A 26249-nucleotide genomic window follows, 5' to 3' on the forward strand; every position below is an offset into this window, starting at 1 on the left:
CCCAAAACTTTGTCTTCAAAATAAGGGTGCGTCTTATACACCGGTGCGTCTTATATTCCGAAAAATACGGTACTTGAATAGCAGCGCTATATCAATGAGGAAAAAAAATTGTCATGTGTAACTGTCATTGCATTTTACAATAAATATTTATAAAAACATTTCAAAATGTAAATAATGCCTGACGCAATATTTTCGCGAGTTATTTTTTTCTGAGTGGAGGGTGTATTTTGACTATTAGGCCCCATCCAGACAAGTTCACCGGGAGACCTTAACGGTAAACATTTAAAAGTAATTCAGCCTAGAAAATTAGTGGGAAGAAGAAAAAAGGCAAAGAAGGTACTGTAGAAACAAAGTTCTTGAAATAATAAAAACATCATTTTCGAAAATATTCTAAGAACTTGTGATTGAAAGTAAAGAAAAGTGTATAACAATATGTCACACTTCACCCGAACTACACTGTCTCTTGTTTAACCAGTTGGAGTATAACTATTAAAAACTTATAGCGAAAAAGGCAGAAAATAAATATAATAGTAGGAACTTAAACGTATTTAAGAGATGTGTTCGAAATAAAACAGATTACCGAAGGCAATGATTCGTTGGTGGAAGAAAGTAAATTAGTTATGGTAAAACAAAGTGTGATATTTTGAAAAGTACAACGAATTATGAACCTAGAACTAGATTGCAAAACACTATGAAACTCGAGCACTTTCTTCAGGACCAAAGAGAATAGTCAACTATTCGAAACGTTCGAGTTTTTTGGGCGTTTTGAAATGTACTTGATTTGTTTTTATTATCCTTTGTTCTAACTCTTTCATTATGGCTGAGATAATAAAAGTTGAATAACAAGGGACATTACGTCTCAGAAATAGTTTCATAAGCTGATACTCCGATTTTGTAAAATGTGAAATTTATACCACAAGTAGAGACAGAGACGAGAATAAATAATATCACATCTTCTGTGTGAGAGAACCGGAAGAGGTTTTGTAGAGCAAACGGTAAAACACCCAGAACACTAATCGGTAAGCTGGGCCGGCGACAGGTTTTCTGTGACCCTGGTACAGAGACTTATAATGGTGCTCGTTGATTATTAGTTCAGTTTTATAGGAAATATAAAAGGAACATATGTTGAAAAATAATCAATTACGGAGTTTATCAAAAACAACGAATGTGTAATAAACTAAAAATTCGAATTTTGAAAGTTTTTGGAGCCACTTAATTGTGGCTGGGGTCCCTAATGCAACGCACCCTTTGCATCACTCCAATCCCAGTACTCTCAGTAAGTCAACTTCCTCCTTCCTCTTGAGTATTTAGATTATAATTGAGAGAAAGCTAACACAGTCTTATTTTTGGCTGCTAAGAAAATATGTCTATTTTTCAAAATAGAAACTCGTTGTCACAGAAGAGGTGTCGATTTGATTTGTTGAGATTCTAAAAGTCGCTGTCAATTAGACACCTGTTTAAAATAGAAGTGAGCTGATTAAAACAAAAGAAGCTGACGTTTTTACTGAAATTATGACAAGATAGAGACCGATATTATTCGAGAAACTGGTTTTCTTTTCAAATTTGCATGGAATTATTATAGAACAAACTAACTTCAAATATTTACGTTTATAATATTTGTTAGTAGAGGACGAATAAAAATACTGGACATTTCTGATTAAGGTAGAATAAAGGCAAACAGAAAGTAAACCAAGCTAAATATGTATCTAATTAGTAGCTTTCTCAGTTATCCAAATTATTCAGTAGCTGGGTTAGGAAATAACGATAATTCTAACCTAACCGAAATGTAATATTTATTATCAAATGCGAAGTTTTTTTATGTTGAAAATATAAATAAAAGCTTAATACATCCGGACTGTTTGATCTACTTTGAAAGCTGGACACTACCAATAAAGTCTTTTTTCGAAATGTAAAATTAGATCGGTAATTTTTCGGGTACTATTGAACTTAGTTTTCAAGCAAAACTCTACACAGTGGACTATCTATACTTTGCCTACTACGGATGTCGAAAACATCTTTTTAGCGTTGTAAATCTTTCGATTTACTGCTGAGCCACAGGAAACTACTAAAAAATTAATTTATTTATTTAACACATTACTTTATAACATCCAACGAAAGCAAACTCATTCACATATCGTAACGAAAAACTTAAAAAGTTTGTTTCGATCTCAAGGTCCCCCGGTGTTACAACGGGCAGTCTACGGACTTACAATGCTCAAATCCAGGGTTCGATTCCCTGCGGTGAACACACCAGATAGCCCATTCCATTGTGGCTTTGCTCGAGAAACATACATACACACACTCGATCCCAAGGAGTAATAAAATATATATATATCAATTTGGTTAATCAAATGAAATCAATTTCACTTGTCAGTGATACAGTCCTCTTGATATTTATCAGGGAAGATGAAAGTAAGGAATAAAAGTTAAAGCAAATTATGGATGAAAAGCTAGTTATCCTAGCAATATACTAATCCCTTTTCAATTTTCATCTGTTTCAGATTAATGAACAAGCATATATGAACTGAACATGAGCATCGCACATAGATTGGCAAAAGAGCAACGAGATACTGCATATCACATGTGATTTACATAAAATATATTTAATTGTTGAACAACTAGCTTTTCGACTAATTTCGAAATATGAGAGGTAAATATATATATTTTTATAAGGTATTCCTGTAAGATACTTAAACAATAAAAATCTAATTTTATCTATTTTGCTTGTAATAAGTAACAAAGCACTACGCCTTGAGCAAGACAATATATGGCTCTTTTAATATCAAAATGAAAGCACGAAGAAAAGAAAATAAGCCATGACTCAAGTATGTAGGTTCCTAATAATATGTTTACAGATAAGACTCATTGTAAATAGTTTATCATTTCGACCAGAAATATTTCATTTGGCTTATGTAACATGTTACCGTATCAGTGCATTTATCAAAGGATGGATATTTTAGGGCCTAATTAGAAGATAAAGAGAAATAAAAAAGAATTGCTAATGACACAAGGATCATTACAACCTTATTAGAGTTCAAAGTAAACAATACCATCTCTCTCATAGAAAGTATAAAGCTTTGAGATGTTAAAGCTGGAAGCTTATCTTTATATAGACAAAACTCAAGCACTTGCTACAGAGAAATTACTAAAGAGCTCAAGATATGTTATTTTAAAGTAGTGTTTGTTGTTTGAGGAATAGACTAATTTATACCGCAATCTAGTGATTATTCAGAATAATTTACTTTATTATCTTAATTTAAAAGGAAAACAAAGCCATTCATTTTCTCAGAAATCTTTCCAAATTATAATACGTACTCAGCTACGTGGATATATATATATATATATATATTAGTGCAATCGTATCTGCTTCAAACTACGTGAAAGTTTTTTGATTAAACATCCTTTAATGTGACATAATTATTAATAATTAAAGAAAACTTTTTTTGGTATATTATTAGTTTTTTATCCTTCAACAATAATGTTCATTAAGCTTCTTCTTCTTCATCGGGATTTGGTCCATGTTTTAGACCAGGGAGGGTCAGGTTCAGCGTAGACCTCTTCGTTCCTCTCTGAAATTGTTATTTTGTTTGAACTTTTACTGAATCCTAGGTAATAACTTTTGTTGCATTGTTGTTGCATTACTCACAGTGTGTTAAATTCTGTCCATTATCCGCATCTTTAATTAACATTCCCTTGTGATGGGGTAAAATTAATTTGTATATTTTTACTAGCTTCGCTTATGTATGATCGCACTATTAGTCCGTGTTCACAATACAGTTCCACTTAGCAGTCATATACACAGAGACATAATCCTATTTTTACGTACAAAACCCTTTTACGTTTGTGTCTAGGATTCAGTTAACCTAGCACTGTTTGGCCTGTAAGGTTCTTATTTATGATGTTTAGAGGAGAGAGGTATTTAGGGCTTGGTTCATTGTGTATTATAGAGAGAGTTAGATTGAGACTCATAATGCGGAGACTTATAATGGGGTTTCTTAAATCTTAGTACATTTTATAGGAAATATAAATAAGAAAACATACTAAAGAAAGTAAGAACGGAATTTAAGAACAACTCAATAATACATGAAAAACACTGATATTGAAAGTTTCTTGGGATTGGAAGCCTTGGTGCGGTGCAGTTTTTTTTTGTTTTTTGTTGTTGTTGTTTTGCAATATAAGCCTGCTGGTAGCTTAACGGCCGACTTGATAGCTTTTAACACTTAAAATTAAGGATATCGATCGTGCTGCGGTGGGCACAGCTCAAGAAACCCACTGTGTAGCTGTGCGCTTAACAACAACATCAAAGAAAATAATAATCAGAATATAACTTATATGCACGAGATAATTCTTTCATTATAAATGTTTCTTAACTATAATTGATTGATTACAGTTGTTGTTGTGGCACCTTAGTAAGTAAGTTCAATTAACGACAAATTTATTCCTCACTGTTTCTTCTTTTTTTTTTCTTTTTTTTTGTATTACCCCTAAGGAGTATTTGACGTGTTTTTTGATTTTTTTTATTTATCAACTTTCAGTTGAATTTAAATATAATTGTGTTTTTCTGTAAGGGATACAGGGTAGAAATAAACAGCAAAAATATATTTAATGTCTCTTAAAATCTATGAATTAGAAATCCTCAGTTTCACCTATTTTGTCCATCTTAAAACTGTAAATTTGATCGAAATATTAGGTTACGTAAAACAGTAGTATCAGTTAGAGGTCGCTTTGCGTGATAGTTGGTTGAAAAATTTAAAGATTTAGGCTTAGTTGAGATACTGTGATAATGTCAATTGTATCTTAATAAATATTTTTTTTAATTTTTATAATTGAGGGTATCCTGTAAGAGCTGTGAGTTATTTTTTTGTCTAGTTTTTCGATAAGGTAAACTTTAACAGTAACAAACTGTAGCTACAACGTAAGTTTTAATTTTACGCATAAGTATAACTATAAACTTAAACTAAAGCAAAACTCTTAACCATTTTCCATAAGATTATTTTGAAGTTGAACTTCAATACTCTTAGTTATTCATGTCTATTACTATTAGTTTATGTAGTTTTAACCGGTTCTGAACCTGATTTCTAGTTTAGTTAGTTATTCCGTTCTCAGGTTAACCCCAGTTACAACAACAAAGTTCTCAAGACAATAGAGCTCTATTAGCTTTGAAAAACGTTAAGAAAGTAGCATAAATTATAGTAATTTGAACAGTGTAATGCTAATAGACTAGTTCTATATTAATATTACTATACACTGCCAATATATAATACAGAGTAACTAGCTTATGTTTAGTGGTCTGTTATTATGAGACTTGTACTTGCAGTACTATCAGAATTGTCAAACAGACTTGTGTAGGTCCAAGCCCTACACCATTTTGCTCAAAGCCAGACTAATAACAATATCATTTTGTTGATTTGCTACATACTTGCATATTTCTTCTTTATTAAATAATTGCCTAACAACTTTCGATAAAATATATACGTATAAACGTTTTGAAGATATATGAAATTTTTAGTGCTACAAAATATATTTTAAAATAATTTATATATTTCGAGAGGAAATAAATTCAAGCTGAAATTTAACAATTATAACATATGGGCATAGCAGGTTATTAGTATACATTTTAGAGTTAGGCAGATAGTAATCTTTCTTTTTTGGTAAGCAAAAGGCACCAATTCAGACAACCTATATGATTCCTTTGAATACATAAATCTTGACAGCAGCTGTTGTTGTCTGCTTCAGATTCATGACTATATATTTTACTATGGCTTTATGCTTATTTATAAGGTAGAACCCACAAAAGGTATGAAACTTAGGATTTTTCATGCAGAATCATAATAAGCAACAAAATGCCTGTAGTTTAGTGCATGACAAGGATATAGCCATACTACTTATCAGATGCATGTGCATACAGTTTTGTTTATAGATATTCTATTTTTTATTCTGAGTTTGGTGAAAAAAACATAATAAAGCATTGTTTGAAACAGTATTTAATATTATGTTCTTTATTAATCCACAAATGACCCATAACACCATGTCCAAAGGCACCATTATACCTTGGGTTATACTGTACACTCATATATGGTAATTCTCAGGTGTTTTGTAGTTCTTTGGGGGTACATGGGAAATAATAATCAGTAATAAAATAATAAATATAGTAAAAATACTCCTGATACCCTGGGACATGGCATATAAAGTCAGATTAGAAAGTTCCTCTCTACCCTTTATCAGTGAGATGAGCAGATTGGTATTTGAGGTCAATTTCAATGTAATACCTAGATAATACAGCAAGAAAATCTAGCACTAAAATATGTTTTGTTTTAAACAGTGTATGTTGGAAGTATGGAAGATCATGCTTAGGAAACTATCATAAAGTTAATGTAGGGATAGAAATAGTGAAATAAAATTACATTCACTCGAGGGAAAAGCTATTGGGAAGATTACATTCCCTCATGTAAAGTTTAATTTCCTCAGAAATTGTTGTTGTTTTTTATTTAATCCATGCAATATGTTCACATTCATTTGTCATAACTAAAGGAATACAGATGGACCATGCATTCTGATTTGGAAAGCCAACTAAAAAGATGAAATTCTTCAAGCAAAGTTAAATACTTCTAGAATGTAATATTTCATATGTTCTAGATCTACCAGGTCATGCTACCTGTTCTCACATTCTAACAGCATGTATACAGCTATGTTAGAGTTTTGTGTACCAAGCATGAGACCTATGCAAAACAAAACTGCAAATTCTCGCATTAAAAAATATCACATTGCAATTTAGAAGCAGTTGCCGTGGAGAGTTCCTACTAATCTAACTGAACTATCTTTAAGTAACCCAAAGAAACTTTGTAAACCACATGCAAAACTGCCAAACATCGATGTAGAACCTTCATTCGAAATCTCACAAAGTCTTTTGAAGATCTGCTAAAGAATCTTTGACAAATCTGTGGAAAATTAGTGGATAAACCTGGTAACAATTTTGTAAGAATCTGTTCTCCCAGGTCTAAACACTGTTAAATATGGCAATAAACTATTAAGTTTCTGACATAAGAAAGCCGTGATTGGTGCTTGTTAGATCAGTCAACCAATGGTCAGTGAAGGTTATGGATAAGTCCACATGCAACTATTGCCTGATTCACTAACAATAATAACTGGGCTAGCTAAATAAACAGCACATTGTTATTTCTGCGAGAGATTCAGACATAAAGTACTTAATCTCCACTTGATCTCATTTGCCCTTGGGTAAAGTTAGAAACTTGTTTTAGCAATACCATGTTTCAATCCAGGGAACTACAGGAAAAAAACTAAATTTTGTTAACTTTTAAACTAAAAGAAGTGGAAAATGTTGTACAGTCCACTACTATAATGGGACAGGTTTAAAATTTAGAAAAGCCAGAATAGGCTCCAGTTAAATCAAATTTATTTTTATAACAGGGTGACTGGTTTATGGAATCAGTTGCTATTGATATTGGTGAAGGCCACTACTTTAGAAGAGTTTAAGAGTGGAAGCTATTTCATGAAAAAGGATGGGTTTATTTTTTCTGTTTTTTTTTCAAGGGTGGACAGACAGCCTTGAAAGACAAGATGATTTTTTGTTGTCTGCAGTTATGTGATAATGGTGATATAAAAGCCTGAAGTAATTAATTTCAAAATAAAATTATTTTAAAACTATATTTAATGTTGATTATTTATTCCCAGAAACAATGGTTACGAGTAGTATAGATGTTAAGTACTCTCAGTTTGTATGGTGTAAAGGGTGCAAGGAATGGGTTTAACTTGGAAACTCAGGACTGACATGCATTTTAAGGGAGTTAGTAATGAAAATGTGTAGATTGTTTGTAGAGCTTGCAAGTTGGTGGAGAAATTGGATGCTACACTAAATATGAGTAAAGGTGATAGATAAAGAGAAGGGTAAACTGTGGGAAATGGCAGTAGGATTTTCAGAAGGAACTTAAGCTTTTACATGTAAGGGATACAGTAGTTAATGACTTTTAGGAACTTAGAGGCAGTACTATTAAAGCTAGAAATAGTGGATTTAATTACAATAAGCAGGTTCTGTTAAGTAACAGATTTCAGACTGTAGCTTTTGCAGATGAGGAACTATGAGAGGAAAGGAAAACAAAAGGCAAAAGGGACAGATTGGGATGGAAATGAAAAGCTTAAAGAGGTCATAGTTGTAGGTGATTCTCTAGTATGGCATGTGGATAGGATAGTCTGTTGGGTAAAAAGTAGATGATTAGTGGTATTTCCTAATTGATCAATGACAACCTCAGTATTCAATTAATTCATTAGTACAGTGTTTCTCAAATAAAGGGAATGGTAATAATCAGAATGTTAACTTTGATTCATTTCATCAGTCATGATACTAGCTGATTAAGCTGAACACCCTTTGATCAATTAAAAATACTTGAATAGTTGGAATAATCAAAAACACTAATTTTGATAAGTGATTATTTTTGTGACATTAATTAATTTAATCAGAATTTCAGTTTAATCAATTATTTTACCAGACAATAATCAGTAATCAAGCTCATAGGTAATCTGTTATATCGATTGAGTTAATTACTCAGCGTAACATTGACCACTGCCCATTTCTTCTGTTATGTGAATGGTTTTATGCATTTCTGTATCTCAAATACATCACTTTATTTTTCTCAGTTTTGTAAGACAGTTCTAGGCCTTTCACTTGGACTGCTTAGGCCTTTCTGAATTACAGAAGTGTTTTCATCAGTATCTGCATTATATTTATTAGACCAAAAGTAAAGACTGTATCTCATAACATGTTAGAAAGAATGATAAGTATAAAGGAAATTAGTGTATTTCAACTTTCAAATATGCTATATGTTTAATTTTCTGAAATTATAATAAGTGAGTGAATTGTCTGATGGACTTTTTCTTTTGCTTATTAACACATGTCTGTAATGAAAAAGCATACTATTATGTATTGTTAGTCAGAACTAAGTTCATTCATGTTGGGTACTCTATAGACTTTAATGAACTTTATTTCTTGATAATACACAAGTTCCTTACTTTCATTGCTTATGATATTAATAACAAAATTTTTGTCTCCAGTCTTTTTTCACTACCAAACACAAATTTATAGGAAATAAATATTACGGATTTCTATGAATGTCAAGAATAATATAACAGGAAATATTACAAGACAAAACTCTCACTATTCATTTACTTCACAGTGTTGGAAAATGACATTTAACATGTAGAGCACAAAGCTTGTATTTTTAGTTTCCAACAAGATTTTTCATCATTGTGGAAAACTTACAAAATGATGTCATTAGAATATGGTACAAATGGATTTGGTTGGATTGTAAAAAAAAAGTTTCCTCAACAAATTTGGATCCTTATTGCCTAAGAATATCCATCTTCAAAATGAGTAGATTAAAAGTCCCAAAATAGTCTCTTGAGGGAGCCCATTAATAGGATGATGTGCTGATTACCCAGTAATCATCCATAGAATCAATCATTTGGAACTTACTGACTACTAACATAAAGTAGATAAAGTTTAAGAATTTTTAGTTGTAAGAAAAAATGTTTATATGATCTTAGTTCCTGATTTTTGTTTCGTACACAAGTCTCTTGCAAATTTATTGATGCTTTGTAAAGGGAAGCACTAGTGTTTCGAAGCTATTCTCACAAGTTTTTTATTTTTTCAAAATTCATAAAATTTTCAAACCAAAGATAGAGCTGTATTTTACAGGAGAATTAATCCCACAGCAATGATATATATTGTGATTTAATTAATTATATACAACCACAGACTTTCTAAAGTAAGACAGTCTAATGGCCCAATTAGAATGTTCTTAATATGCTGCTTTCTGTCTTCCCTTTTGACTTCACTAAGTGTGATTTTTATTGCAAATATTGTGCCTGTTCATTCCATTGTTTATCCAGCTTTTAGTATAGAACTGGAACATTATAGTTTTTGGCCTGTGATAGAGAGCTCTTGATTGCAATGTGACTGACATAAAGTGATCTGTTCTTTGCAAGCAGTTTAATGTCATAGGTTGTAGATTTATCCATACCATGTTTATTTATTTGGTTGATCAGTTATAATTTCATGGTAAGTACCAAATAATATTGTACGGTATTAATACCAGAAAAATCTTCCTAAGATAATAAGAAATGCTTTATTTTTCAGATGTCTCACTCAGAAGCTAGCAATCAATCAAATAAGGAGTATACTGAATCAGAAGAAGATGGTGAAATAGGAAAAGATGAAAACCCAATATTATCTCAGATCCATTCTCAACATGAAGATATGGAGATTGAAGAACAACATTCAGAAAGGTGTTCTTTTAAATAATTTATTTTATAAGAATTCCTCTTTGAATAAAAACTATATAGAATTTGAAATAAACATTTTTGAATTATAATAAATGGTAGTGAAAACTAAATTACTTTCAAATATTAATCATTTAAGAGGTTTTGCTATAAGTATATTTTGATTGTGAAATCAGTTTTGTCTAAGAAACTATTGGGCTAAATGCCTATAAACTTGATGTCCTCATAACAATTTTACTGGAGTTTAGCAAGTCATGAATGCATTTGAATCAATTATATCAATTGTGTTAAAGTTTAGGAAGTTTCATATTTACTTTTTCAAGAAATATTTTAAGCATCTTATTCATGTATGTTTATTATTCCCCTTGAAAAAAAATCTTTAAAGTCTAATGTAGTGTGTGGAATAACAAAAAGATTTGTAAAGACTACTTTGAATATAATCTTATGTACATTATGCCACACCATTGATCAAGTAAACCAATTTTTTTTTTTGTAGAAAATTATTTAACAATTAGATCAGTTTATAGTTGGAAATGTATATTGTTTCAGTATTAGTAGTATTAAGAACAAATGTACGAATGATCTTACTTTATTATAAAAACAACTGTACTAAAATTTATAATATTAGTATTTTGTTTGTACAATGTATATGATTATTAATTAACTCTTTGTTGTCTATTTTAAGTTCATTATTGCCAAGTATGTAATTATTCATAATCCTACAGTAATGTAAGATTTCATCTGAATCATGCTTTTTAACATGCCTTTTTCAATTTAGTTATCTGTATTATCTGTGCTTGTTTTTCAGTGACCAGATAGATGAAGCCACTGAGGACTCATTGGACATTAAACCACCTCAAGCAGCTGTGAAGGTTGAGAGAAGCAAAGACTCTTCTAGTCGGCGTGAAAGAAAGAGAGATCGTCATGCTCATAAGCATGAATGTAAGATTTTTTCCATGCTAAAGTTTAGATTATGATTGTTTGATGTAAGATGTTAAAATATACAAAATAAATTTTTTATGTTAAAACTGTTTGTATTTGTTTCTGGCCAAAAATAATTTTCATTAGGTATACTTGTTGTCAGTGTTTTAATATGAATTCCTCTATTATGTGAGCATTTTTTATTTTTAGTTTTACAATTCCGCCGACTCTAGATTACGAAAGTCCAAGATAAAAATAAAATATTTGTGATATATTTTTTTTCTATTTCTGACTCAGGAATAACCAAGCATAAAAAAATAAATAAATAGATTTCTTTGATTTTTTTATCTCTGCATCGCCATCGTTCTTCTAACCCAAAAAGGTGAGCTTTATTATTACACATTCTTGTACAGTTGTGTGTCCATAAAAGTTCTGTTTGGCTGGTGTAACCATATTGCTAAAATCTTTTTTTCACCTATCTCCTACTCTTTTTTTTTTTAAATTGTAAAACTAAAAATAAAAAAATGCTCTCCTTATATATCAGTTTATTTTAATTTGATGATATAAAAAGCTGCAACTGTAAAATTCTAAATAGTTCACCAAGACTCCCATGTTATCATTTGTTGTTGTTTTTGTGAATATATACTTAATAAAGTACATTAATTCTTCACTTTTAAAAGTTAAATACTTAAAATAGTACCTTTGCAATTGATCCTTAAAAGTTTTCTCTGGCACATTTCCTTCAATTAATAACTAAATTTTACAGAAGAATATCACAATAGATGCTGTTATTGATTTGTAAAAATGTCAGTTACTAAATTTTATGCAAGAATGGAAAATTTGGCTTAGAGTTGTAATGTTTACATAAATTAATGCTAATTTGATATTTTTCATCAATTTGCTAAAATAAACACAATTATTTGTATTAATAATAATGATATTAATAAAAAATATTGGAGTTAAAGTTAAGAATTCATTGACTAAATGTTAGGTTATTAAAAGACAATTTTAAAAAACTAGTAGAGGTTTTTGTGAATTGAAAATTTTTTGTTGGTTCAGAATCTCTGGCTGTGATATTTTTATGGGAAGTACTTATTTTTGCCATTAATATTTTCTATTCTTTGTATTATAGGTAAAAACTAATAATTAAATTAGAATTGTTAAAATAAGTGAAGGCTCTTCTGAACATGGAGCCATACATATTTCTTAAAGTAGAATAAAAATACGTATGTTTTACAACTGTTATCAAACATATTTAAATTTTTCTACTTCCAGTGCATGGAACCTTTGCTCCAGTTCCACATGAGTATAGCCTAATATAGGCCTAAAGCTAAAACCTTATGCATTAATTTTAAAAAGAAACATTTCTTGAGTTTTTTGTTTTTTTTAATAGAAGTTATGAAATGCATGTATATTTTAATTTACTATAACAGTAGAATTAGAATCTCTCTGGTTAGGGAGATAATGCATAAACTTTTTACAGTTTGTTTGCACAATTTATCAATTAAATAATTCTCACATCTTACTGGTAGATTAATGTCTGCTCTTCAATATACTGTGACTCTTTTTGTTAAAAGCAACAACATTGCATAATGTCTTTAGCACGTCGAAAAGATCGTCGCCGTGAAAGAGATAGGGAATCTCACCGAGAGGGGCGAGGGAATAGAATGTCTGAACTTAGTAGAAGAAGCATTATTAGGGAACAAGATTCCCGTAGACACAGACGTCGAGATGATCTGAGACGGGATGCAAAACAGCCTAGAGAGATACGAGATAATAGAGAAGTGAGAGAAGTGCGACTCGTAGAGAGAGTCAGAGACAAGGATCCCAAAGAAAGAGAACAGTAAGTAACATTACTTGTTTTGGGGTATATTGTCTGAATATTTTAATTGAAAAATATAACATGTTTGGTATAAAAATACCTTGTTCTTGCGCTTTTAAGAGAAAAATTCACACATTGTAACTTTAAAATTTGCTAATATTCTGTTGCCTAGTGAATACCTTATTTTTTAAAATAAAAATCTATAATAGTAAACTGTATGGGAAGCAGTGTCTATGATTGAGCTAAATGTGTGTGTGTTCGGTGGTGTATTTCAGATGTTTCTTTTCTCATAACAGTTGAAATGCTTGTGTGCTGTTTTATATATTAAAAATCTAATTTTATCAAAATTTTGAGTTAGAAGTACCAAGATAGACATATTCTTGAACAATTAATTGAAAAAGTTGAAATGGAATTTAGAATTTTGGTTCAAAATTGAAGGAATAAACAAATATCTTATTGAAATCTACATGAAAACCAAACTTATCAGACTGCTGAAGTTGGTCCTTTGTTTGGGGGGGGGATTGGATCAGTGATGCAAAAATGAGGTTGTCTTACAACATTAGAAACAGTCTGAAATAAATGTAGTATTTACACTTTCATGATACAGTAGTATAGTTTGGAATTTTCTATCTATTCTATACCGGATTAAAAACTGTATATGAGAAAGTTTTTACATGGCAAAAGTCTGTTGTTTTACAAGGAAACTTATTTGGATTTTGAAATCACTAACCTACACATCTTGAAACATTCAAACTTCTCATTTTTAAAACTTTGTAGAAAAAACATTCTAGTGTCAGAGTTATTTTTAAATATGATTATAGATCACAACTAAAAATGTATTGTTTGTGCTTGTGATTTCTGCAACAAACTAATACATTTACTCAGGATTCCCACACATTCTATAAATTAGGGAATATTCAAGAATTTCATTTAATAACCTCTTTGTCTGGAAGATCTACACAGGATTTAGGGAAAATAAAATTTTTCAAAATCTGAAAATTCCAGTGTTGTGTTTCTTTGCATACTTAGGTCATTTGGTCTACTTGTCACCTAGTCATAATTTAGCTTAAGTTGCAACATGTCTAATGTTGTCAGATTGCATGATGTATGCCACCAACCTATGTATAGCTTGACCCAATCAGAAAGAGCCATACAACAGAGACTACATCATAATTAGATATTAGTAAATTTGTGTATATATTTGCAACTCAACACCTATGCTGACTATGTGTTGACTTTACACAAGTATTTTTGAAGTAAGTCTCTAAATTACTCATATAAGGCATAGAATGTTAGGGCATCAATAGTTGTAGGGTCAGTTCTCCTTAATGAATATGCCCCCAAACATAGTTGTTACAAGTTTACTTTGGACATCATTCATACTTTTTCATTTAAGCTGTAATGTTTTTGACTAAAGTTTTCTTTGTTTTTGAGACTATAATAGAACTTTGCATGACACAAGCATTGTCAAAGTAAACAAATCACACTGCTAGTAATAACTTTAACATTGTAGTTTTAAATAAAATGTCATAGTAATTGTGTACATATTTTATACTAGAAATTATAAGAAAAAATCACAAAATAATTCTTGAAATTCTGAAATTATTCTTGATTTTTCTGCTGATAGTGTGGGAATCAATCCTGTTTACTTCTAACATGAAACAATATATATACTGTGTTGATGTGATGAATGTTACACAGCTATCACTGTGTTAAATGAAAAATGAGGTCAAGATTAATAATGATTGTACAGTAACTTTAAATTTGTGATATTTGCATTCTGATTTAATTTTTGACAGAGAAAGATTTATTTTTTATGTAATTACCAAAGAGCTTCCATTCTTTATTTTTAAACTGTTTGGAGACTTAGTTTTTAGTGCCTGGTAATGTCAACTTTATTATATATATTTCCTAATTCTATTTACATTATTTTAATTAGCAGTTATCTTGCATCATAAAATCAAATTATTTGTCAAGGTTACAATGTAATGCACTCAATCTCAAGCTCAAATGCTCTACTTGTGATTACTTTGCAATTCCAAACATATTTTTAACTTTTAGATGCTATGATCGGATTTATCCGACTTGACATTTATAGCCATTTGGTACGACAAGCAGATTTACCCCCATGGTGTAACAAAAACTTTTCTTCATAGTGCGACTATCAGGATACTCGCACGTCCTTAAATTTCCTGCCTTAGTACCATGCATGTGTACATCACCAAGAAAAAGCACAACGTTGTTGATATGTAAAAAGTACTAAAACGTTTTAAGAACCCACCCAAAATTTAATTATTCACTCAAAGGATTAACATTGTCTATTTATTGAGGAGTTTATTGTGTTTGGTTGATTCAACATATTTGTAATCATGGAGTGGAAATAAAAATTGCTTAAATGTACTAGATACATGTATACATATTAATTTCAATTTAAAGATGCTTGTTAAATTTTATAATTCCTTATAGTGACATCACAAGAAGTCCAAAGATGAAGGCATGGTAAGATAAACTATTATTTTTATAAAATTATTGTGCTAGTTTTTGTTGAAATATTTTTTTTTTGGTTTTAAAAATCACATGCAAGACCTCATGAAGTACTCTAGTTGTGTAATAAAGAAATCAACCGAATATGCATTTTGCAGTGTTTTAACTTTATTTAAGTATAATATGTTGTTTATTTGTGATGAATTTTGCATTTGGGCTACCTTTTAAAAGTATTTTACAGTAATTTTAATGGGTTACAAATGGAATAACCAGTACCTAGGTTCTGTAAGTATACCAGATTTCAAGATTTGTCTATTCCATCTTCACTGGTCAAGGCCAGAAATAGTAATAGCAACTAGTTACAGAAAAGTCTTGGACTTTTTGCTATGATGCTGTTGTGAAGCTCATTTTGTTACCCACATGTACTTCTTATTCTAGATAAAAGTTTCATCTGGACACAAAAGAAAATTGAGTGACATGCTGTTATGTAATGTGTATTTGTTATTTAATTGAATTAGTAAAAGAGTCTTAACAAATATCAAAGCAATCCATAAAATCTTGAACATTTGTTTCCTTTATTGTATTATAGACTTTTTTTTTCTCAAATGTTGACAGTGATAAAATCATGTTTGGTTAATTTCATGATACAGATTGTTAAATATACAAGGAGTGGAATTATAAATTTAATAATGTTACACAAAGCACATTTGTCATGCAATATCCTCAAATATGTTGTTTTGTTTGATGGTCTATGCTATTCTTGTTTAAGTTGTGCAAGAAATTTGAAGAGAATGTAGGTAGTAAAAAAATTCAAAAATATTTACTTCATTTATGTAATAAAGAACAGTCACATGGGAAGCAGTAGGTATTAAGTTTTCTTTAAGATCTTTCGTTTCATCTAGTCTATTGAAATGTATAATTATAATTTCGAGACAGCATAATAGCTGAAATAAGGCCCTTACAAACATTCTCAGCAATAATGCTTGAAGACAGTTTAAATGGGTAATGAAGCCGTCTCAAAGTGGGTTCCTCGTCATCAAATTCTCGGCAATAAATGTCCACACGGATGCAAAAAATTTAAAACACAGATATTTTCAAATAAGTTTTTCATAGTTTTTTCATATTCAAAGAATATTTTCATATCCTACTTTTCTGACTATAATCTACATAAAGTTTTCAAATCATGAGGCATCTTTAAGAATACTTATTGCTTTCATAATTATATATGAAAATGTGTAACAAAAATGCCTTGATGAAGCCTATTAGTTTATTGGCCAGTGCTAGCTTATATTATGTTATTTTAAGTTAGCATAAAAATCATCACTATAAAGAGTGGGTCTGTGTGTTTGAGTTCAAAACACATTGTGAATACTTTATTTATTTTTGAAGATCATTAATAATTTAGGGTTATTCTAGTGTGAAAGTGAAAATTATTTCATCATCTATTGGTCAGAGTGTGTCCTAGTAGTTAGTGTGCTAGGCTGCTGATTGAAAGATACAAGTTTTAATTTTTTTCGTGACAGGCTCGGTATAAAATACACGAGTTCGTATACACATTTGCACACGTTACGTATTTATACTATAACTTTTAATGCTGTAATGGTATATTTACAAAATTTGGTAGACTTTTAGTAATGATTCCAAATCTTTTGTACACAAAAAGTCAGATTTTATAATGAAGTATTTTTACTAAAGATCTGTTTAATATCGAGTCTGTGTCATTACCAGTACAAGGATGAAGTGATTTTTATGTCATGATTAAATACTATGTTTTGTCACAAAAATCTAAAATATTATTTGTGTAATATCTAAAACCTCCTAAATACATTTTAATCATTTGTTTTCAGTAAAACTTTATATTTTGTCTGTTATTTTCTCTACCCTAACGATACGGGGCGTATACAGTCAATTTGACCACCATAAAAAATTAGGAAGTAAATATAAATTATGCTTTTTTCTTCTAGAATGTCTACAAAGTATAACACAGAAACACAAATGTTTAGTCCGAATAGCTTAAATCTCATAACATTATACATTTATATATATTTATTATTTTTATTATATTTACCTTTCAGCCGTGCCTAGCTAACAATACAGAAGTTATTATGATGTGGCACACGAGCACTCATGTTACTGTATCCAATAATATAAAACTGACCTTTAGTGACATGTCTTGGCTGTCTTTTGGTGGACTAGTATTTTGTAAAATACAGTCACATTTCAATTCTTATACATTATATATGTATATAGATTATTACTATTTACAAACAAGTTCTTAAACTTATTTTTATTAAAACATATATCAGTAAATGAAGAAGTAAAGCAAACAATTATCTCTTCTAGTTACAACCTTTGTACTCGGTTGCTGCTTCTTGTAGTTTGCTAATAAGCCTTAAGAAATTTTGCATGTAGAGGATGGGAAACGAAATAATTTTTTTAGGTTTTATATATACATTTAAATAACCACAAAGTCATAAATTACAATATTGATACCATAGAATTTCGTTATAATTTAACAAGCTTGGTAAATAAGCTACATTTGGGTCTAAAAAAATATTAAATTTCGAGCAGACTAAAGACACAACCTACCTCCTTGAGATCTTGTTTTGAAAGAATGAGATGGCATCCTAACACATGAAAAGGGCTGAGAAAGCCACTATGGGGACATTCTGAGCTCTTGATTGGTTATTCATGTCATATATACAAGTAAGTGTATATAAGGGACTGTTTCCAAAAATGGAAAGAAGCGAGTGGGACCACTGTGTTTGATTCAGTACATGAGTGATATCTCAGCAAATAGAAAATATAGGAGGTTCTTATTTTATATTCTAGCTTAATATTGGTAAGTTGAGTTCCTAATTCCTACGAAACTGTAGACTTTGTATTTTAACATCACAAACATCTAATTTGAACCAATGCTGCATTCAACATACCATGTGACAAACAAAAATCTATGTTTAAGTGTTTTTTTTTATATTTACTTTTAAATTAAGAAATTTAATAATGTATAGTACTAAAATTTGATTATAATCTACAGTTTGATATGAATAATTCATAAAATAGTAGTTTAATAAAATTTTGAATGCAAGTCAACAAACATGATGACATGGCCCATGACCTGTAGCGATAGGGTTAAGCAGTGATATGCCACAGAACATTTCTCTGCTCTTTCTGTGATGGGATCATTACAACTGTGACAGAATCTTGCTATTCAGTTAAAGGTTGTCATTTAAGTGGTTGCCCCTCCGGCAGTGAAATGTTATAAATTAGGGATGGATATCTCTGAACCTCGAGATCTCTGACCTGGCCATTTAGTCCTGAATCAAATATGATGCTTTTCAGATTAAAAATATCAAATTTAAAATCTGTTACATTTGCTGTTTCTTAGTAGTTTACTTGCAACTTTAACAAGTCCTAACATATGACTTTGTTCTACAGCTGTTACACATGTTCTTCCTTGTGTGATTTAATGTTTAAGACACTATAAAGAACATTGATGATTAAAAGTATTACATCTTTTCACAATTTGAATAAATTTTAATATTTTTTTACAACACATGTTATGTTTTTGGTAAAAATCCCTTCTTTTCTAGTGTTATTATTTCCTTGGATTATTTCAGTGAAGAAATACTTCCCCTTCCTTTTCCAGCCAGGGCTGTCTACAGGAAAGACACTTCCCTTATTTACCTTTTGATCTTAGGCAGATTATATTTCAGGTGTACTAATAGTATTTAAACTTTACCTACTTCAAATGTGAAGAACATGTAATTATAAGAATTTACATCATAGAGAAAGACTAGTGAGATTGGACTTCCTTGTGTGTCTGTTTATGTACTTGTGTTCTTAGTTTTAAGGAATGCTGGCTGGAGTTTTTTACTTCACATGTTTGATATAGTGAATATACAAACCAACTTTTATCTCTAGGTAAAAACTTTTTTAAAGCTCCGTATTTTGTTTTAAGAATTCTTTCTCAATATAACAACTTTTAATGCTCAGTATTTCCACTTACACATTCCTCAAGACACATCTTTCTCCAGATAACTTATTTAATGCTCAGTAGTTTGATTTATGGCTTCTTCAGGCTGACTGAAATTATATCATACACTTAAGTAAGTGTGATAGCCTTTCAAGACCCTCACCAGTATATAAGGACAACATGTAAGTATGAGCTTTAAAACAACAATACATGCATACACCAGTGAGTGAGTGTGTAGGCATGACTTTTGAAAACCTCTGTCTGAGTATATTAGCAGCTCTTGCTTTCTGTAAAACAGTAATTATATTTTGTGTATTCTTCAAATAACCCTTTGTTGTGTATGTTTTTGATAGTTTCTGATGAAGCCATAAGGTGAGATACTGAATGTTAAAAAAAGCTAGTATCAGGTGAAATAAGAAATTTGTGTGTATACTATATTAAATGTGCCTGTCTGTATACTTTTTCAACAGTTTTGTGAAATATAACCTTTACGATTCAATTTTTACTTTCTTTGAAACACTGGATGACTACTTATCAGAATCAACTGTATAATATAAGGAATACTGTTAATTACTTATAACTGAAAAATAATAATTCAAAGAGTTTATGGATTTGAACTATAATGTCTTTCACTCTTTGTTGTTCCACAGATTTTTTCATTAGTTTGAGAAGGTTACATAAAGGGTCTAAATGACCACATTTATTTTAAGTTACCTCTAAAGTATTAACTCTAAAGTATAAAGAATTTAATACTTTATTAAATAGTAAAATATAAAGATATTTTTTATTTTCTGTATTGTAGACAAACATATTTTGGTTGTGCCTGTCTCATCATCCTCATGATCAAAGTTTTGCCCATCCAAAAGATGGGCAGACAGGTCACTGGCTAAAAGCCTGGGTATCACTTACTCATGGTTATCCAGCTGGTCAAGACCTTCAGTTGTCTTGTACAGAAAAATCAAAATGTGTTGCCCTTAATTTAAGCTCATTGTCTGCCCTGCAGGTAATTTTTCTAACTTGTTGAATGAGAAAGCTCGAGCAAAAGAATAGCATACTTGTAGTATTTGGAACCATTTTAGTTTATGTTCTTACATTAATTTAATTGAGTTGAAGATAGCTTCAATTTTATGTTTAGTCTTTCTACTAGTTGTACCTCATCCTTAATAATAGTTCCTCTCATAGTAGAGCAGTCAATCAACAATCATAGAGAGACCAGATACTGTAAAAACACTTGTTTGCAAATGTTATTTCTGCAGGTCTTTGAATATGCTGATAGATAATCATTAGAGCTCTAGTTTTATTCTAGATTGGGCAGTCTTTTTTTTTTTACTCTAGAAATATCCACTTTGTTTTGTCAAGTAAATTAGTAATGAAGCTAAGGAAAATAGGATGAAACAAACATTCAGTAGCACATGTGAATGATCACTGTTGGTCTATAAGACCATTTTCTTTAAATTTTAATCTTAATATTTGTATATAAGTATTAGAGAGTTAAGTTTTTAATGTAAAGTCTTATGTGGATTGTTCAAAGTGCAAAGACCAAAGAAAAATGTCCTCTCCCAGAAGTAGTGTACATTTAATTTATCAGTACCACAATTCTTGCTACTTATATACTTAAAATCAATTATTAATTACAGATATTATTTTCCTTCTTCACCAATGTACAAAACATTAAGTTGTGCTAATGACTCCTTTTCTCCAGTTACCTCATCAATAAATTTTTGTTAGTATCTAATATTGAAACTTTATTGTAGGGAGAGAATACAGCAGAAATGGAGAAAAGATCGTCTAATGATAGCTGAGACACAGCGCCAAAGGCAGCATGATAGTAAAAAACGAGAAGAAATTGGAAGAGATCATCTTCAGAAAGAGTGTACGTAAATGAACTAAAATTTTTATATACTAGGCATATTCATTTTGAGAATTTTAATTAAATTAATGTATTAAAAAATAAGGCATCAATTTTTTTTATTTCAGATGAATATTAAGCTTAAGATAATGTGAACAGTATTAAATATTAATGTACTTATTTGCTAAGATGAAACATTAAAATACTACTATGAGTGCTGTATTATGAAATGTAAAAAGAATAAATTTAAGGTTTTAGGACTCAAGTTGTCATGGGGTGACTTTTGAAGACTAAAATGATGTAACTTGTTATTTCAATAATAACATATTACTACCTAGATATTTATTTGAGTTTTGAATTTCACTTTTGAAAAAAAAATGGATAGAATTAACTCTACTGAGTGTTCAGTACATTATGCTAAAATTATTTTAAAGCCTCACCTCATTGTTACAGTCAATGTTGCCATTTCTAATCATGCTTTATCTGATCAGTATGTCTTTATATGAAATAGCAAGAATACCTGTTTCATTTTCTAATGAATTGAGGTATGCAATGGTTGAACAGATGGTATGACTGGAAGCTTGATGAACCTATACACTGTTGACCTCATTTGTAGATGAAGATTCTTCTTTATTATGTTGTTTACTTGCCTTGAGTACATTCACTTTATGTTAGCTGCAGTTGTCACATGTCTATTCAAAATTCTTATAATGTATGCAATATTGTATTTTTGTGTAGATTTATTAGAACCACATAAAGATATACATTTAGTATAACAATTAGGAAAGATCTTTCTTTCTGAAATGAGATGTCTAATAGATGAAATATCATGGCATCTTTTTTTGTGCTCTTAGTTCACTGGTTATAGAGTAAAAATTAACGTTGATTTAAGATTATTCCGTATAATAGAATGTTGTTTCTTATTATTGTAGTAACGTTCAATGAAGGTTTTTATATTCTGCTTTAAGATTATTCCGTATAATAGAATGTTGTTTCTTATTATTGTAGTAACGTTCAATGAAGGTTTTTATATTCTGCTTTAAGATTATTCCGTATAATAGAATGTTGTTTCTTATTATTGTAGTTATGTTCAATGAAGGTTTTTATATTCTGCTGATTTATTTTATTTCTTTATTATAGATGGGGGAAGGAAAGATAAAACACAAGACAGAGAGAAAGAAAGGAATCTTGATAAATCTAGACGAGAACGCAGTCGAAGTCCTGTTCCAACTCACAATGAAGAGGAACCCAGAGAAGCAGAGAAAGAATCTATAATGCATCGAAACATATCAAGTGGTAAGGGGGACAGTGCAGTTAAAAATATATATTTTTTGTATATTTTGCTAATTAATTACATGAATTATTTTATTAGTCTTGCAATAGTAATTGGATAGCATTGCATATTCAAAAAATTATGATAAAAGAAAAACCACATGTAGACTTATATTGGCAATTGTAAACTTGATTTAGTTTTTATATATATAAACAACAACAATGGTAAATCAAGCACATCATGAACACAAAATGGCATTTGAATTTTTGCTTACTTCTTTCACTGCAATTGGGATGTATATTTCCCAGCCACATTGAAAGGATTCAGCCCAAATTACTGTTTTTGAAAACCTTAGTTTCACAGAAAATATGAACAGCAAAGAAAAAGTTATATGATTTTAATTCAATAGAGTGCCTTTCTTGAATTTTTAAAATAGTAATGAGCATGTTGTGATGTATAGTTCCATTACATGAAAAAAAAATCATATTAAAAAATTAAATTGGCTTAGCAATTTTTCTTCTGTTATAGTGCAGCTACATAATAAATAAAACATTAACATATCGATGGTGTTAAACTATATAATGACGTTTTTATTTGAGAGTAGGAAGGATATACATGTTCAATTCAGGGCATCACTTTTAAGGAGCAAAAGCACACTCCCTCGTGATTCTTAACTATGTCCAAGGAGCGTAAGTAACTGTGTTCCTTAAAATTGCAAGAGTGAATTTAAAAAAAAATTCTAAAATACAAATCAGCATGGCAATTATGAGAATTTCATTCACTTTGATCACATACTTTCAAGCCAGTGTGATTTTGATTCGACGATGCACGTGCGAATTGATGTACCTTAAGACAAATTTCAATTGGAGGTCAACAAATTGCTCTGATTAGTCAATAAAGCACATTCAACTAGAATAAAGCCAATCAGTATCAGTCTTACAAGAACGTTCACCATGAAAGAGCTGGTGTAGCATACAACTTATTTCTTCATGAAATGTAACCTCTAAATGAGGAAGGCCAACCAATACCATACACAAGTAAAATAATTACAGTGATTTGCCAAAGTAAGGATAAAATGTTTTAAATTTTAAGTAATTCAGTTTTTGTAGTTTTGACTTTCTTGTTTCAATACTTTTTGTAGCATTAAAACTGTATATATTACTATAGTTAGTTAGATCATGTATGTATATAAATCCCTACTTGTCTTTTTAAAATTAAAATTTTGTTATTAGACTTGCTTGTTTCCTTTTTACTAGCTATATTTTAATGTGCCAGCAGTACCAAACATTTGGTATGCATATACCCAATTTGATTTTATTACTCATCAGGATCTTTACCAATCTACCCTCAAATCTAATTATATGCCCAAAGTAGTGCATCATCCATTTTGCATGTATGTATATATACTTGTATCCTTTTTGGTACAAGAAAGGAATCATTAGGGTCCCATATGGAAAAGTTGTGTGAAAGAATTAGAGCAATAAGGTTTGTCATTTTTTTTCTGTACACTTGGCTGGAAAAGCAATTTACTTAGATGAAAATTCATTTAATTAGTGAAATTTGATTCACTCCATAAACGCACACATATATATATATATATATATATATATATATATATATATATAGTGATTTAGGCAGCTTTATAAATACAATAAGCTTTAGTTTTGCTCAGCCAATTCTGTAAAATAGTCATTATTAATATTCATCCTTTTAACCCTATGACTATCAACTACTAATTATTTTAGTAGGTAACATGGCTCTCGTCATATTTTATTCCTAAAATAAAACTAGTTGATGAAATTGTTTAAAATTTGACAAGAATATTCCTAAAAGTATGTAGTTTCAGAAAAATAAAACATTTAACTTTGATTTTTTGTGCTATTTCTAATAAAAAATTAGTTATTTAAATCTCTCAACACAGGCTCAGTCAATTTGACTGACCACATGACCTTTTTGTACTCGATTAAAGTCTTTATAGATTTAATACTTCTAACTTTCAATATAGTGTGTACATCTTCACAAAATCTGGCAGTCTTTCAGTTCATATTATAAGACTTTCACACACAAAAAACCATATTTTTTAGTGAAGTATTTTTAATAAAATAAAATAAAAAATTTTCCATAAATATATTGAGCATTTGTTTTGAATAGTTCATTTACAAAGTAATTTTAATATTAAAATTAAAAATACTTTTCCTCATCTCAAAAATCTCAGATTTTCTTTGTGTAATCCCTAAAACATCCTAAATGCATTTCAAACGTTTTTTAAGAACATTTTGTAGTTTATCTGTCATTTTCCCTATCCTATCTCCAAAAGGGATCAGTCAATTCGACTGACCTTATAACCACCAAAAGAAAATCGAAATAAACCTAAATAACCTTTTTTTCTTTCTAGAATGACTTCAAATTGTAACATGAAACCACATTTGTTTATTCTAAGTAGCTCTAATTTCTTAACAGTATACATCTAATTATAATTAAATATTATTGTTTTATTGCCCTTTGAACCGTGTCTAACTACTATCCGTGCCATGGTAAGTTGTAGATCACTCAGGGAACGTGTGGCTCAAGTTATGCTATCAAATTACTATATCTCTACTATATCACTAATTCTATTACCATCAACAAGTGCAATGAAATGTTTAAAGTTAACAAATGGAAATATGTACATACCTTTCAACTCTTCATAGAAATTTACTAGAATTATTGTGTTTTTCTTATATGCATAATTTCACTTGTTTATTTTTTCATTTATAGTTTATTTTTTATTTTCCTTTCAAATTCTTTGTTTATTAGCATTTATGCCCATACATTAACTGATGCCCATGGGGCTTTATGGAGGTATTTCGGCAGACACCCCGCAAAGATACATTACCGAAATAAGATGATGCTTATACATGCCATCTTTTTTTATAACCTTTTGAAATCCAGGTGACAAGTTAAACATATAAAAATCATTAAAGGGTTCAAATATGATTATTAAAACATACATAATACATAATTAACTAAAATATTAAAGAAAGACATAAATACAATTTAACTGTATCTCTAACTAGCATATTTAAGTAAGAATCCACCTTGTGTGCCATAGTCGATCAAACAGACAACAATACAAAAAGCAGTTACATGTACACCATAAAGAAAACTGTATGCCAATTTCAAATTAACTGTTGGTAGAGTATAGTGTAAACTGAGCTCTTTATAATGACTATACATTTGTGTCAACTCACTACATGTACATTATAGATCTTAAAGCAAAATATAGAGGGTGGCAACTGTCATTGGTTTGAAAATATATTTCTCTTTCCCAGTGAATACAATAGAACTTTAGATCTCACTTGTCAATTAGGTGAAACATACATTGTTAGCATGTAGAAGAAACTCATGTACATTGCCAGCTCGTGTGGCTGCTAAGGTCAAGATTTTTCAAAGCTCATGGATCATGTGACACAAAAACTGCAGTTTAAATATTTTTTAAAAGGTTTCCTTTGAAGCAAAGTAATTAAAACTTACATAAAATAAAAATTCAAATTATAACATAGCTTATAATGTTACTTTCATTGACATATGTTTATAGTAAAGTGGTTTAATTAAATTTTGATTGTAGTGCAGTACCATGTGAAGAAAGGAA

The 26249-nt window shown here is 30.0% G+C and overlaps 1 protein-coding gene across 1 annotated transcript in view; it reads left to right on the forward strand.

The window, feature by feature from the left end:
• Positions 1-4836: 4836 nt before the first annotated feature.
• Positions 4837-26249, forward strand: part of LOC106458697 (cyclin-dependent kinase 11B-like) — a 49624-nt gene continuing 28211 nt past the window's right edge. Inside the window, exons 1-7 of the mRNA XM_022384971.1 lie at positions 4837-4915; positions 10151-10299; positions 11102-11235; positions 12817-13057; positions 15503-15535; positions 21251-21369; positions 22486-22641. Of these exons, the coding sequence (XP_022240679.1) occupies positions 10151-10299; positions 11102-11235; positions 12817-13057; positions 15503-15535; positions 21251-21369; positions 22486-22641 (832 nt within the window). The 5' untranslated portion in view covers positions 4837-4915. The remainder of the gene's footprint in view (positions 4916-10150; positions 10300-11101; positions 11236-12816; positions 13058-15502; positions 15536-21250; positions 21370-22485; positions 22642-26249) is intronic.

The sequence above is a fragment of the Limulus polyphemus genome, unplaced genomic scaffold, assembly GCF_000517525.1.
Source record: "Limulus polyphemus unplaced genomic scaffold, Limulus_polyphemus-2.1.2 Scaffold502, whole genome shotgun sequence".
NCBI classification, from domain to species: domain Eukaryota; kingdom Metazoa; phylum Arthropoda; class Merostomata; order Xiphosura; family Limulidae; genus Limulus; species Limulus polyphemus.